The sequence below is a fragment of the Palaemon carinicauda genome, chromosome 35 (assembly GCF_036898095.1).
Source record: "Palaemon carinicauda isolate YSFRI2023 chromosome 35, ASM3689809v2, whole genome shotgun sequence".
Classification (NCBI taxonomy): Eukaryota; Metazoa; Arthropoda; class Malacostraca; order Decapoda; family Palaemonidae; genus Palaemon; species Palaemon carinicauda.
The window spans coordinates 71,396,216-71,410,523 of NC_090759.1; the positions used below are offsets into that span (position 1 = coordinate 71,396,216).

The 14,308-nt window shown below is 39.3% G+C and overlaps 1 protein-coding gene across 2 annotated transcripts; it reads left to right on the plus strand.

Moving 5' to 3' along the window:
* Positions 1-851: 851 nt before the first annotated feature.
* Positions 852-14,263, plus strand: Vhl (von Hippel-Lindau). Of its 2 annotated transcripts, none has more exons than XM_068359296.1 (6): positions 852-983; positions 10,417-10,515; positions 11,508-11,597; positions 12,361-12,492; positions 13,786-13,875; positions 14,127-14,263. In XM_068359296.1, exons 2-6 carry the CDS (start codon positions 10,429-10,431, stop codon positions 14,217-14,219), a joined length of 492 nt encoding a protein of 163 aa, XP_068215397.1. In that variant the 5' UTR covers positions 852-983; positions 10,417-10,428; the 3' UTR covers positions 14,220-14,263. The 2 variants fall into 2 exon arrangements, with proteins under 2 accessions (XP_068215397.1, XP_068215396.1); XM_068359295.1 differs by lacking the exon at positions 852-983 and adding an exon at positions 1,232-1,250.
* Positions 14,264-14,308: the final 45 nt, after the last annotated feature.

The following is a 14,308-nucleotide window of genomic DNA, read 5'->3' on the forward strand; positions in this document are numbered from 1 at the left end:
GTGTTTGTGCCCCGAGAGTAAGTGCTCCTATCCTCCCCTGTTGAACTTTATGTAACTGTTATAAGGAGACTTTCCCGGACTAAGTTCCCACTCAGAACACATAACCATCAAAAAATTCTCCACAGTAATCCTTCTGCTTCCAAGTAGCAACAGGGAACTTTCACTTAATTGCTGAGGTAGTTAAAACCCTTATAAACTTATTCTCAATTATCCAGATGGTATTCAAGAATAGATTTCCACCCCTTTACAGTAAAATTTAAAAAAAAAAATCTGGTTTCAGGTGCTCTATTGATATTGTATTATTTGCAGCTAAAATCTCCATTAACCCAGAAACTGGTGACATGACCCCCAAAGACTTTATATATACATATATATATATATATATATATATATATATATATATATATATATATATATATATATATATATATATATATATATATATATATATATATATATATATATATATATATATATATATATATATATATATATATATATATATCAAAAGATTAGAGAGTAATTTTTACCATAATCCCATCATAATGAAATATGATTATGAATGTAAACTGTGTATCTCCAATTCCTTCATAATAAAATATGTGATTCCACCTATCATGAGAGAGAGAGGGAGAGAGAGAGAGAGAGAGAGAGAGAGAGAGAGAGAGAGAGAGAGAGAGAGAGAGAGAGAGAGAGAGAGAGTATTAAAATACCCCAATTAAATTCAATGTTTCAAAATAATTGAACATTACAAAATAAAATGTAGTTTTCATTAACAGAGAGAGAGAGAGAGAGAGAGAGAGAGAGAGAGAGAGAGAGAGAGAGAGAGAGAGAGAGAGAGAGAGAGAGAGACCAACGCCGGAGTAGTAACCTTCAACTGCATTAACTTAAGTGTCGTAAGAACCCAGTGGCACCAGTGCCCTACAACCTTGTTTCTCCACCAATAATAATACGCCTTCCACAGCAATTCTTTACAAGGCAGAGTGAGTTAAGAACTATTTTAATCAAGTTTAATTATATTCTATTATGCTCAATTTATTATCAGAGGTAACCGTTTAACTATATACGTATTTTAAGGTGTTTTTCTTTAAGTAGTCTGGCAAGTCCTGATTGATATCCCAGCTAAGATGACACTATTCACTAAATAGATTACGCAACGCAATGACCTTATTAAATCTATGACCTTATTAAATCTTCACTAGCCATAGTGGTGAAAGTACGTGGTAAGGTACTGCTGGTTATTGCTGATGGTATGTTATTGTCAGAACTTTTGCTACTTGTCATTGAAGATAGAGTAGTTGGTGAATTCTTTTTCTGTGAGGAATGTGTTTTTTTTTTTGTTTGTTTCTGTGAGGAATGTGTTTTTTCCGACCTATTACGATCGTAAACCAGTAGTTGGGGTAAACTTTACCGTAGTTGATGCCTTTGTATAACAGCGCCCAGTTCCTCACGTATTGATTAAAAATGGACATCAACTAACCCAAACTTTTCCTCCTAACCTAACCTACAAGCTGTTATCTTACCTACTTACATAATGGGAGCTAACGCCCCCCTTTGACCCCCCGTAGACTTCTGGTATTCTCTATTCTAAGTCAGGCGTCATCGTACATACAGGTGGATGCTATTATACATATACCCCCCAGTAGTTTTGGGGTGTATGTATGATAGCGGCCGGTATTATTTTACTGTTATAGGGCAATGTAGCCTAGGAAAAAAACTACTTTTTCTTATAGAAAAAATTACGTTCTCTTCGAAAATGACACTCGTTCCTGTCGCAAATGAATAGTTTAAGAAATATATATATATCTATATCCTACAATAATGGGGGACACCTGTATGTATTATGTCTCACTTAGAATACGGAAAAGTGTAAGAGGGGTCATTAGCCCCCCTGTTAAGTAAGTAGGTAAGGACACGGCTTGTAGGTTAGGTTAGGGGGGAAGCTTAAGTTAGTTGATGTCTATTTTTAATTAACGTGTGAGGAACTGGTCGCCGATATACAAAAGCTCCGTAGTTTATAGAGATACCAGGTAGATATCCACGTACTGGTGGCCGCTATCATAGATACACCACCAGTAGTTTTCAGAGATACCAGATAGATGTCCTCTGTTTAGACAAACGTCAATGGACGCCACAGTGTAAAACCAAAGTTGATAGTTGTGATGAAAAGCCATTTCGTAAATGGTGGGAAAGCAGATATATATTTGTATATATTAGGGTATCTCCTGGTAAGTAAGTCCACTATTTTAGGTTAGGTTGTGATGAGGGGTGTGAGATTGCTATATTTAATACTGAAGGTACACGGGTAAATATTTTTTTCCCAAACTTTTTTTTACAAGTCATCATATATATTAAGGTTGTGTGTAGAACTTAGGAAAATTTAGAGCGGTAGTTGGAATCTTTTTTGATTACCTCGGTTGTCGTTACCTGGCGAATCATGTTTATGGACATCATACTAATGTAATAGTAGAGATTTATTGAAATATGCTGGTTAAAATTGTTTTGAAAATTTTGCATAAATCTAATTGCAATATCAGAATAGTTTATTTTGGATGTCGAAGGGCATCCAAATTATAGAATGATAATCAGAGATGGGAGGTGAACATGAAAGCTACTGCAGAAATATACTCATGTATTGTAAACCTAACCTTCGCAAACCTAACCGGTGAGCCTCTGTTATGCCTATGTCTGAACCAATAAGAGTCACCATCTCTGATTCAAAGAATTCTCTTATTACTGAACTCTTAGAAGAATATTGAAACGTCGCCTATTTTTCAATATTAAACTTAGCCGGTGATCATATAGCTGTCAGCTCTGCTGCCCGACAGAAAAACCTAAGGACAAAATACGCCAGCGATCGCTATACAGGTGGGGGTGTACATCAACTGCGCCATCTGTCGAGCAGGTACTCAAGTACTCCATGTCAACACAGAACCAATTTTCTCTCTGTCGTGCCACTGGCAAGACCTACTAAATACGCTGTTACTAACTGGATTTGTTTTCACAACTATTTGGTGAAGTACACTATTCTAGTTTTGAGCTTTCGCTATGCAGGGGTTTTATCTTCATCTCAAAACTTGAACTCGTTTTGGATAGATTTAATTATGGTGACAATGAGAGTATGGACCCTCTTTCACTTTTAAATGGCCGACCCTTCCCTTAGACAGAAGTGTGTTTAGGTTTTTAGTATTTTTGCTTAACACGTTATAGATCTATATATTTTATATCTCTCCGCCTGTATTAGGCCTCTTAGATTAACTTTCCATTTATTATAAACATATAAAAATAAATTTTTATGTTTTGTTTATATGCGACCTTTCCTGATAGTAGGCGGTCCTAACTTGGAACCGAAGTTAATCAACGTTGAGCCCGTTATATCGTATTTAGCCTTTAAAGAATTTAAAACTTTTTAAATTTAATGTTTTATGAAAGAATTTCTTTGATAGTCTCGTACTGTTTTCAAAGATGAACTAACGTTTGGTTTTTAGACTACGCAGTTGTTGACGTTCAGGACGTTCAACATGCGCTCTATCGTTACGATAGAGAGAGAGTGTATCACGGTTTCACTTTGCAGTAAGAGTAAATCGATTCTGACGTTTCGTTCATTCTTTCTTAGCTTAAATGGTTTAAATTCTAAATTAAAGGAACTTTTTATTTGGAAAACCTTTCAGTTTTTTCCTTTAGCCAAATAACATGTTTTGACGATATATAATTGGGCTCTTCTCTCAGGTGCGAAATCAAGAGAGAAAGAGAGAGAGAGATAGAGACGGAGGGAGAGAGAGGAGAAAAAACGTTCCGTTCAAGCGGGTAACGTTGTTCTCGTGTTACTCTCCTCCCTAGTCGCTGTACGGGGAAGAAGGTAAAACGTTTCTAGGGTTTTATTCTTGTCCCCAGGCTATGTGCGGTGAGAGATTGTAAACGTAGTTTATTTGAACTAGTGTTTAGTCTCTTTCCCAGCCACTGAATTCTTTATCTTTATATATGTTTTCTGTTTTTGCTAGTATTAATGAGCTGCATTATACGACTGTTTTCGCAATTACTACCTTTTAATGAAGGGTAGAATTGCGTGTTTCAGGTAGAAATCAGTAAAAGTTTCGATTTCAGTGAAATAAGTGCAAAACAGAAAATCGAAGTGATAAAGTGATATGCGCAAAGTGTTACAGTGTTGCGTCCGAGGGTTCGTCTGTTCGTGCCTGTCGTTCACCTAGTCCGGGACCTCTTGCAAGCTCCCAAGCCCAGGGGAGAAGTAATGTCGAACGACTTATGGGTTCGTCAGGCCTTGATCAACGAACAGACGTTTTCCCTCCGTGGTTTCGGGCGTATCTATCCAAGATCGCCCCACCCACACAAAGACGAGAGAGCCCATTTACTTCTCGTCTGCGGAAGAGGTTTCTCGTAAGAAACCTTGGACCAAGGTCTCGCAGCTTATTAAGCGCAAGTCGGTCCCTTCCGTGCAAGTCCAACGGCCCAGGTGTAGCCACTGGGTCAGTTCGGACTCGCTGCAGTCTTCCGATGACTGCACACCTCCTAAGAGAGGCAAAGTGGTACCGCAACAGGCAGTAACACCGTCTGTTGCCGCACCTGCTGCTGTAGACCCTAAGTGGTCTTTGCTACAGTCTATGCAGACACAGTTAGCATCTTTTATGCAGGAGTATCGTGCGGAGAAGGTTGACGCTGCACCCGTTAGCCTACAACCAACCATGGTTGTGCGTACAGTAGACGCTGACGCTACCTGCTCCCGCACTCCGCCTGTGAGAGTTCCACCACCCATGCGCAGTGTACCCTGCCAGCCGCACGTTGACGTTCACAGACGCACGCTACCCTCCGTTGACGTTCGCGAGTTACCACAACAACAGGAGGGTGGAGTTAAGTTGCTTTGTTTTGACGCTGTGCGTCAACCTCCGCAACCCACTGTGGTTACCGCTACTCGCCCGCAGCAGACTAGTCAGTCAGGATTAGAGGCTTTGCTTCCCCACACAGCTATGGTTGTTGCCAGCTCACAGACTGTCAAGCAGTTACATGACGTTGCCTTCTGGTCTGCTACTAATGCACCAGTGCTGTATGTCCTCACGCACCTGTTGTGGTTGACAGTTCAGTTTTTGACAGTTCACAGACTGTCAAGCAGTTACATAACGTTGCTTTCTGGTCTGCTGCTAATGCACCAGTGAGACCCTCACTGAGATAACCTAGCTTTTTTCTGACAAGGTTCCTGTAGATGAGAAAGTGCTGTTCTCCCTCCTACTGATATTCCTTTGAGGACTCTGTCATTTGGAGAGGAGCCTTAAGCTGCTTAGCCTCCTATGGACTTTAATTAAATCATGATGATTTTTTAAGGATCTCCGTCCGGATCTTGTAACTGCTGCTCCTCGTTCGCCTAACGTCAGAACTTACACTAGGCCTAACTACTTCGAAGCCGTTGTTGTTAAGCTAGTGCTCTCTCGCTCTCCTAGAGAGCGTTACGTTGGCTAGGCGACTGGTTTTTTGCACCAGGAGGAGTTTTAGGGATACAGCCTTTGATTTCCCTTCTTTTAAACTGGCTTATAGAGCGAGAGTCTGTTAGGACACGAGAGAAGTTCTCGGCTTGGGAGTTCATGCCTCTGCCCAGATAGACTTCTCAATTCTGGTAGACTCGCCCTGGCGCCTAGCCAGGAGACGCTCCAAGTTGTTTACAGGTCTACTTCTCAACTTTTGTCGAGCCTTTGAAGTTTTGCTGTACTATTATGTCACACATAACAAGGCTTCCAGGGATGGTAAATGGTTCCGTCTCAGTCGCTAACCCCGTCTGTTGCCACACCTGCTCCCGTAGACCCTAAATGGGCTTTGCTGCAAGACATGCAGTCCAAGCTTGTGTCCTTGATAGAGGACTTCAATACGGAGAAGAACCTTCTGGCCAACAACCTTCCAACCGGTTGGTTGTGCGCCCTGTTGACGCTGAGGTATCCTACTCGCGTCTGCCAGTTGAGGTGGTTCCTCCACCGATGCGACCCAGTGTGGGTTGCCAGTCGCACGTTGACGTTAAGCGACGCTCGGAGGTGGTTGTTGACGTTCAGTGTGTCACTAGGAAGACGTTCAACAACCAGCAGAGGTGACTTGTTGTGACGCAGTGCGTCAACCTCAGCAACCCGGTAGGGTGTTGACTGCACAACCCAGACAGTCTAGACAGTTTCGGGTTGACGCTGTACTTCCTCGCGCACCCATGGTTGTTGACAGTTCACAGACTGTGCAGCAGTGCCATGATATTGCGTCCGGCTCCGTCACGCATCCAAAAGTGCGACCGGATTTAGCGAGTCAGACGTTGCCCACTCCGTTGCCGTTTCCTCATCAGTTTCGGATGAGGAACCCTCTGATGAGGACGTTGCTGAACAAGACGATCAACCCCCAGCCCTGCTATCCATCCAGAAGATGCTGAAGAAGGAACGCTGCCCAGTCAGGCTGTGGATGAGTCTGGTAGGGACATTGTCATCCGTGGATCTTTTGTGTCACTAGGAAGACTACACCTCCGTCCTCTTCTATACCATCTAGCTTTTCACTGGAAAAAGGACAAGACGCTAGAAGCGGTCTCGATCCCGGTTTCTGGAAAGATAAAGTCTGGTCTGACTTGGTGAAAGGACTATATCACCTTAGAGAGGGTCTTCCCCTGACTGTTCAGACTCCCAACCACGTTCTCTTCTCGGACGCATCGGACGTAGGCTGGGGTGAGACTTTAGACGGTAGGGAATGCTCGGGATTATGGAGCTCGAATCAAAGGACAATGCATTTCAACTGCAAGAAGCTACTGGCAGTACGTCTGACCTGGAAAAGCTTCAGGTCTCTCCTTCAAGGCAAAGTGGTGGAGGTGAACTCGGACAACACCACGGCTTTGGCGTACATCTCCAAGCAAGGAGGGACCTACTCTCTGACAGGGTACGAGATCGCAAGGGACCTCCTCACCTGGTCAAAAGGTCTAGACATTTCACTAGTAACGAGGTTCATCCAAGGCAACTTGAATGTCATGGCAGTTTGTCTCAGTCGGAAGGGACAAATAATTCCAACAGAATGGACCCTCCACAAGGATGTATGCAAGAGACTTTGGGCCACCTGGGGCCAGCCAACCATAGATCTCTTCGCAACCTCGATGACCAAGAGGCTCCCAATATTTTGCTCACCAATCCCGAACCCAGCAGCAGTTCATATAGATGCCTTTCTACTAGATTGGTCACATCTAGATCTATATGCATTCCCTCCGTTCAAGATTGTCAACAAAGTACTGCAGAAGTTCGCCTCTCACGAAGGGACAAGGTTGACGCTAGTTGCTTCCCTCTGGCCCGCGAGAGAATGGCTCACCGAGGTACTTCGATGGCTAGTAGACGTTCCCAGAACACTTCCCCTAAGGGTGGACCTTCTACGTCAGCCACGCGTAAAGAAGGTACACCAAGGCCTCCACGCTCTTCGTCTGACTGCCTTCAGACTATCGAAAGACTCTCGAGAGCTAGAGGCTTTTTGAAGGAGGCAACCAGAGCGATTGCTAGAGCAAGGAGAACATCCACCCTTAGAGTCTACCAATCGAAGTGGGAAATCTTCCGAAACTGGTGCAAGTCAGTATCCGTATCCTCGACCAGTACCTCTGTAACTCAAATAGCTGACTTTCTCTTATATCTGAGGAAAGAACGATCTCTTTCAGCTCCCACTATCAAGGGTTACAGAAGCATGTTGGCATCAGTCTTCCGTCACAGAGGCTTAGATCTTTCCAACAATAAAGATCTACAGGACCTCCTTAAGTCTTTTGAGACCACGAAGGAGCATCGTTTGGTTACACCTGGTTGGAATTTAGACGTGGTACTAAGATTCCTTTTGTCAGACAGGTTCGAACCGCTACAATCAGCCTCCCTGAAAGATCTCACCTTTAAGACTCTTTTCCTGATATGCTTAGGCACAGCTAAAAGAGTCAGTGAGATTCATGCCTTCAGCAAGAACATCGGATTCTCATCCGAAACGGCTACATGTTCTACAACTTGGTTTTCTAGCCAAACACGAGCTGCCTTCTCGGCCTTGACCAATTTCGTTCGATATTCCAAACTTATCGTATGGTTGGAAATGAACTAGAAAGAGTCTTATGTCCTGTAAGAGCTCTTAAGTTCTATTTAAAAACCTTTACGAGGCCCGTCTGAAGCTTTATGGTGTTCAGTTAAGAATCCATCTTTGCCTATGTCAAAGAATGCTTTATCCTATTTTATCAGACTGTTAATACGAGAAGCTCATTTCCATCTGAGTGAGGAAGACCTAGCTTTGCTGAAGGTAAGGACACACGAAGTTAGAGCTGTCGCAACTTCCGTGGCTTTTAAACAAAATAGATCTCTGCAAAGTATAATCGACGCAACCTATTGGAAAAGCAAATCAGTGTTCGCATCTTTTTATCTTAAGAATGTCCAGTCTCTTTACGAGAACTGCTACACTCTGGGACCATTCGTAGCAACGAGTGCAGTAGTGGGTCAGGCTCAACCACTACAATTCCCTAATTCCATAACCTTTTTTAATCTTTCTCTAGAAATGTTTTATTATTGTTTTTGGGTTGTCCGGAAGGCTAAGAAGCCTTTCGCATCCTACTTGATTTGGCGGGTGGTCAAAGTCATTTCTTGAGAAGCGCCTAGATTAGAGGTTTTGAGGAGGTCCTTTAGTATGGGTTGCAACCCTTCATACTTCAGCTCCTAGGAGTCGCTCAGCATCCTATGAGGATCGCGAGGCTCAGTAAGGAAGACGTACTTAAAAATGCAGAGTAATTGTTCAAGTCGACTTCCTTACCAGGTACTTATTGATTTTATGTTTGTTATTTTGAATAACTGCTAAAATGAAATACAAAATACTTAGCTCTTAATGTAAACATATAATGCTGGTCTCTACCCACCCCCCTGGGTGTGAATCAGCTATATGATCACCGGCTAAGTTTAATATTGAAAAGTGTTATTTTCATTAGTAAAATAAATTTTTGAATATACTTACCCGGTGATCATATATTAAAGGACCCTCCCTTCCTCCCCAATAGAGACCCAGTGGGCCGAGGAGAAAATTGGTTCTGTGTTAACATGGAGTACTTGAGTACCTGCTTGACAGATGGCGCAGTTGATGTACACCCCCACCTGTATAGCGATCGCTGGCGTATTTTGTCCTTAGGTTTTTCTGTCGGGCAGCAGAGCTGACAGCTATATGATCACCGGGTAAGTATATTCAAAAATTTATTTTACTAATGAAAATAACATTTTTCATTTTGTGTGACTTGCTAGTCTGGTCATCTTGCCCTTCCCAGAATCTAATTTCATACTACCCCAATGAAAGATGATGGAGTTTGTTATGATGGCTAACAATATATTCAGTAGTAAATATGTCAATATTGTAATGGTAAATTTCCTATGGATTTAAATGTTTCAAATTTATATCAAGAAGACTTAGTGATGAGTTATCTGGCAGGCTAGAAATGGTGAAAAATTTTGTGATTGATATACTTGCAATACACATGTATACAGTTATCATGATTTGTATTTGGCGATAAAAGTACAGTACTGTATACATCAAAATATATATAGTGGATGGGACTTTGCTTTAGTAGGTGATTGTATAAGTTAGTACAAATACAGTACAGTATGTGCATGATTTAGTACACACTGTAGTAGATTTTCTCTTGTTAGTTATATCCCAAGGTTTTGTTGTTGTTTTTTTTTTTATTATACTTCACTCATAGTATAGAAATTGTAATTTAGAATCCACTGTGAAAAAAGTTTTTGCTATTGTGCTTTTGAACGGATGTAGTCATAGTATTGTATAAACATTTCTCAACTTACATCTTCTTCTTTATATGCATGTTGAATTTTATTTTTATTAAAATTAGAGCTTGGAAGAGTTGAGCCAGACATTTTAAGTATTATTCAGAGAAGGTACAGTACTACATATCATAGAATCATTAATGAGATATAAAATACTTCAGTTTCCGAAGTTACAGTACAGTACAAATATTTCATACCTGCCATTTACTGTACGTAGGGTAATTAAAACTTAAACAATATTTTTATGAATAGTGCTTACCTGGCAGTTATATATATATATAGCTGATTTGCGAGTGATGTATGCAAGGTGAGGTTACCGAAAGTGTAACCTCACCTTGCATACATAACTCGCAAATCAGCTATATATATATAACTGTCAGGTAAGTATTCATAAAACTTTGTTTTATCATAAAAACTCCATTTATTTGAAAAAAAAAAAAAAAACAATATTTAACCAAAGAATGTAAAGATTTTCTTGGCCAAAAAATTAAATTCCAAGGAATGGTATGGGTCATGGTATTTAGGGTCAGAGCTGCATTGAAGTTTCACGTTTGTTGTCAGGCAAGGTTTTGAGTACAAGAACAAAGTTTATCATTTGATAAAGAAAACACATGTCTTTCAGGATGCATATGTAATGGCAGATGATCCTGAACCAAATCAGTGGGAAAACAGGGTACAGCCTGCCCGGCAACAACGGCTTTTGAGATCCCAGAACTCCAGGGTATGGAAGATTCATGTTCATCTTCAAAATTTAGAGCTGTAAAATTGCTGGCATGAGCGTATTTCAATATATAGATGGAAACATCGTATTTAGTATGAATAATGTACAATACTACATTTACACTGTCGTTAAGTCATAGTTAATTTTTTTTAGTGAGGCAGGTTTGCACCAACTCGCAGGGCTGTCCTTTTAGCTCGGGAATAGTTTTCTAATAGCTGATTGGTCAGAAGTATTTTTGTCCAAATACTTCCGACCAATCAACTATCAGGAAACTTTCCAAGCTAAAAGGGCACCCCTGCGAGTCTGATCAAATCTGCCTCACTAAAATAAATTGACTATAGTTCTTTATGCATGTTGCATAAGATTTTTCATAATTCTAACCATCCTTTGCATTCAGATCTTCCCAGACTACCATCCTTTACGTAGTACTCGGTATGCAGTTAATTCTAACAGTCATGCCTTCTCTGTCATAAGGCTAAATACTACACTGTATTCTAGAAGTTTTATTCCAGCTCTGACTAGATTGTGGAATGATCTTCATAATCAGGCAGTTGAATCGGTGGCACTTCAGAAGTTCAAAACTTGCAGCGATTTTTGTTGAACTGGCTGACATAAATCTCTCTTCATAGTTATATAAAGTAGACGTATTTTAATGTTGTTACTGATCTCAAGTTACGGTACTTTATATTCCTTATTCATTACTTCTTATTTAGAGTTTGTTTATTTCTGTATTTTCTTAACTCACTGGGTTATTTTACCCTGTTGGAGCCCTTGGGCTTGTAGCATCCTGCTTTTCCAACTATGGTTGTAGCTTACCTATTAATAATAATTATAATTAGTGTCTTGAGAATATTAGTACCGTACTTCAAATGTGCTAAGTAAGAAGATTAAAGGACCGGAAGTATGCTGATTATAGTCGGCATTATTTGGAAATTAAAATACAAGTTAATACTGTAGCTAAAAAATTGGGTTTTTTTCATTTTTATTTCCAGGAACATAGCTTTGTTCGTTTTATGAATCACACCCAGAGGTCTGTTGACGTGTATTGGCTGACATATCAAGGAAGAAGACAGAAATACACCGTAAGTATTAAGTGTGAATAGCAGTATGTTTTTAGATATTGCACTCATAAATAAAATACTTAATTTCTAAGATATATAATTAAGGGTAAGCACAATGTATTGGAGTTACTGTGACAGTTTTCACATGCTGTACTGTATTTTATTAATGTGAGTTACATATTATAAATATTATTATCATTATTATTATTACTATCCAAGCTACAACCCTAGTTGGAAAAGCAAGATGCTATAAGGCCAGGGGCTCCAACAGGGAAAAATAGCCCAGTGAGGAAAGGAAATAAGGAAATAAGTAAATGAAGAGAACAAATTAACAATAAATCATTCTAAAATAAGAAACAACGTCAAAACAGACATGTCATATAATAAACTATCAACAACATCAAAAACAAATATGTCATAAATAAACTATAAAAAGACTCATGTCCGCCTGGTCAACAAAAAAGCATTTGCTCCAACTTTGAACTTTTGAAGTTCTACTGATTCAACCACCCGATTAGGAAGATCATTCCACAAATAAGGTTTGTATTAATTGAACGGGAGAATTATTTTAGATTTTGTATGTGTTGAGTACAGTAATTTGCAAAACTTTCTGCGAGTGTCGTTCGGTGTCAATCACCTTAGATGTCAGGATGCCAGAAAACCTCAAATCAATCAATCAATCAATCGGTTAGCCATTTATTATGAAATAAAGGTGTTTTATGATTATTAAAGCTTTTATTTAAAAAGTTATACAGTAGTTTAAAATTAATCCTCTGTGTTTCAGACATTAAGACCCGGCAGTTCATATAAGATCAACACGTATGTTTCCCATCCTTGGATATTCCGTGACGCTCAAACTAAGGCAAAACTTGTAGTTAATTCTGAAGAAGTGTATTTTCCCAGACCTTGGAATGAGGTATGTGTGTTTATGTGATTGATAAATCATTAAATTGATCTTTGTTACGTAATTTGGCGCTTTTCCTGCTTTTAGTAAACTCATGAAAATTATGACACCATCATTGACGCAAAGGTCCTCGGTTAGATTTCCCCAGTCATCTTTATCTTGAGCTTTTAAGTCAATACTGTACTTGGTATACTATTTTATGACACTATTCTATGCAAATTGCTAATAATTTTGCTAATTCCTATTAAATATTCACAAAGGAGGTACATTAAATAAGTCTTAATAATATTTGATTAAAGATTATTGGAAGCCAACTTAGAACAAAATTGTGTTGCCTACGTGAGGTGGAAAAATTTCATAAGTGTAGAATAGAAGATGCTAACAGAAGCTAAATTTGCACATCTTCTCATCTTTTGAAACTCATTCTGTTGTTTGAGAATTGAATTTGCATTTTATTGGGCATTTTAGTTAATTTCACATTTAAGAGACCATTTTGTTAATCCTCTCTAACTTCACCGTGACTGTGGTACAGGATTTGACTTATGTTAGTTTTATACATACTCAAATATACAGTAATTGTAGTTTATAATTCAGCACTGTAGTTACATTTTTCATCAACTCCACTCTATTCATTATCATTATCATCTCCTATGCCTATTCCCAACTGTTTGAGTTTGAAAACAAGGGCCTCATGATTAACACGGTCAAAGGCAGCACTAAAATCAAGCCAATCATACAAACTTCCTGACCACAATTGTAAGGAGAGCATCACCTGCTCCAAGGCCTTTACAAAAGCCAAATTGCAAACTAAGCAACAGATGATTACCTTCAGCAAACCTATTTAGACGTTTTGCCAAGACATTCAAAAACTTTAGATGGAAATTGGGGGGTAATCAGTTGGATATGAACTACCATAAACACATTTACATAGTTGAGTAACATTATCAATTCTCCAACAAGTGCTTAAAGCTCCTCTTCTTGCTAACTTGCGCAAAACAATGGAATTATTTTGCTAAGAAATCGTCTGTCTTTATAAAAAAACAAAGGAAAAGTGCCATTTGGGTTTACACCTCCATGAGCATCAAGGTCCATCAAGTATGTGTTACTTAAGCTTTCATTATGCTCTTGGAATCTAGTGCAACCTGCAAGCCCAAGAGCTGGTGGAATATTGTTATATCCCATATATATTAGAATGATAACAGTTATTTTTATGGTGCATGATTTTTTGGGAGTTTATACTTTTCCATTTTTTGTATCTTCAGGTCATAATCATCTCGACATTTCAATAACATTTTCCATTTGCAGGGTGCCAGGATTTTAGGACCTGTTATGCCCTGTCATGTGACGGAGTACATTATCATTCCAGTGTATTCTCTCAAGGATAGAGCCATACAGGTGGGAAAAAGGTGGTTTATGTTTTGTTTATAAAAATAAATGAATACATGGTAGCCTTTTGCAGTTAGTAAATTGGTTTACGATGTTTACTCCTTAAACTAAGAAAAACCATGTTTTCGTTCCTTCCAGTGGACTTGCGTGCTTGAAACTAATGGCTTTGACATGTTTCTTCATGCTGTCAGTTTTTTGTTTCAAAATTAAAGTAGCAATATATATGTTACCAATGCAATCTTTTTTTATTCGTTTCACAGATTGTTCGATCACAACTAAGAGTTCCTGAAGACGCTTACAAATTGGATATTCCCCAGACTCTTAGGACTGCAATTGCAGAGTTCACAACCTGAATATTACTGTCTATATATTTTGGTGGTGAGTTTCTCTCATCCTTCATTGTTTTTATAAGAGTTGTTTTGGAAGAGTTATTTTGAAATGC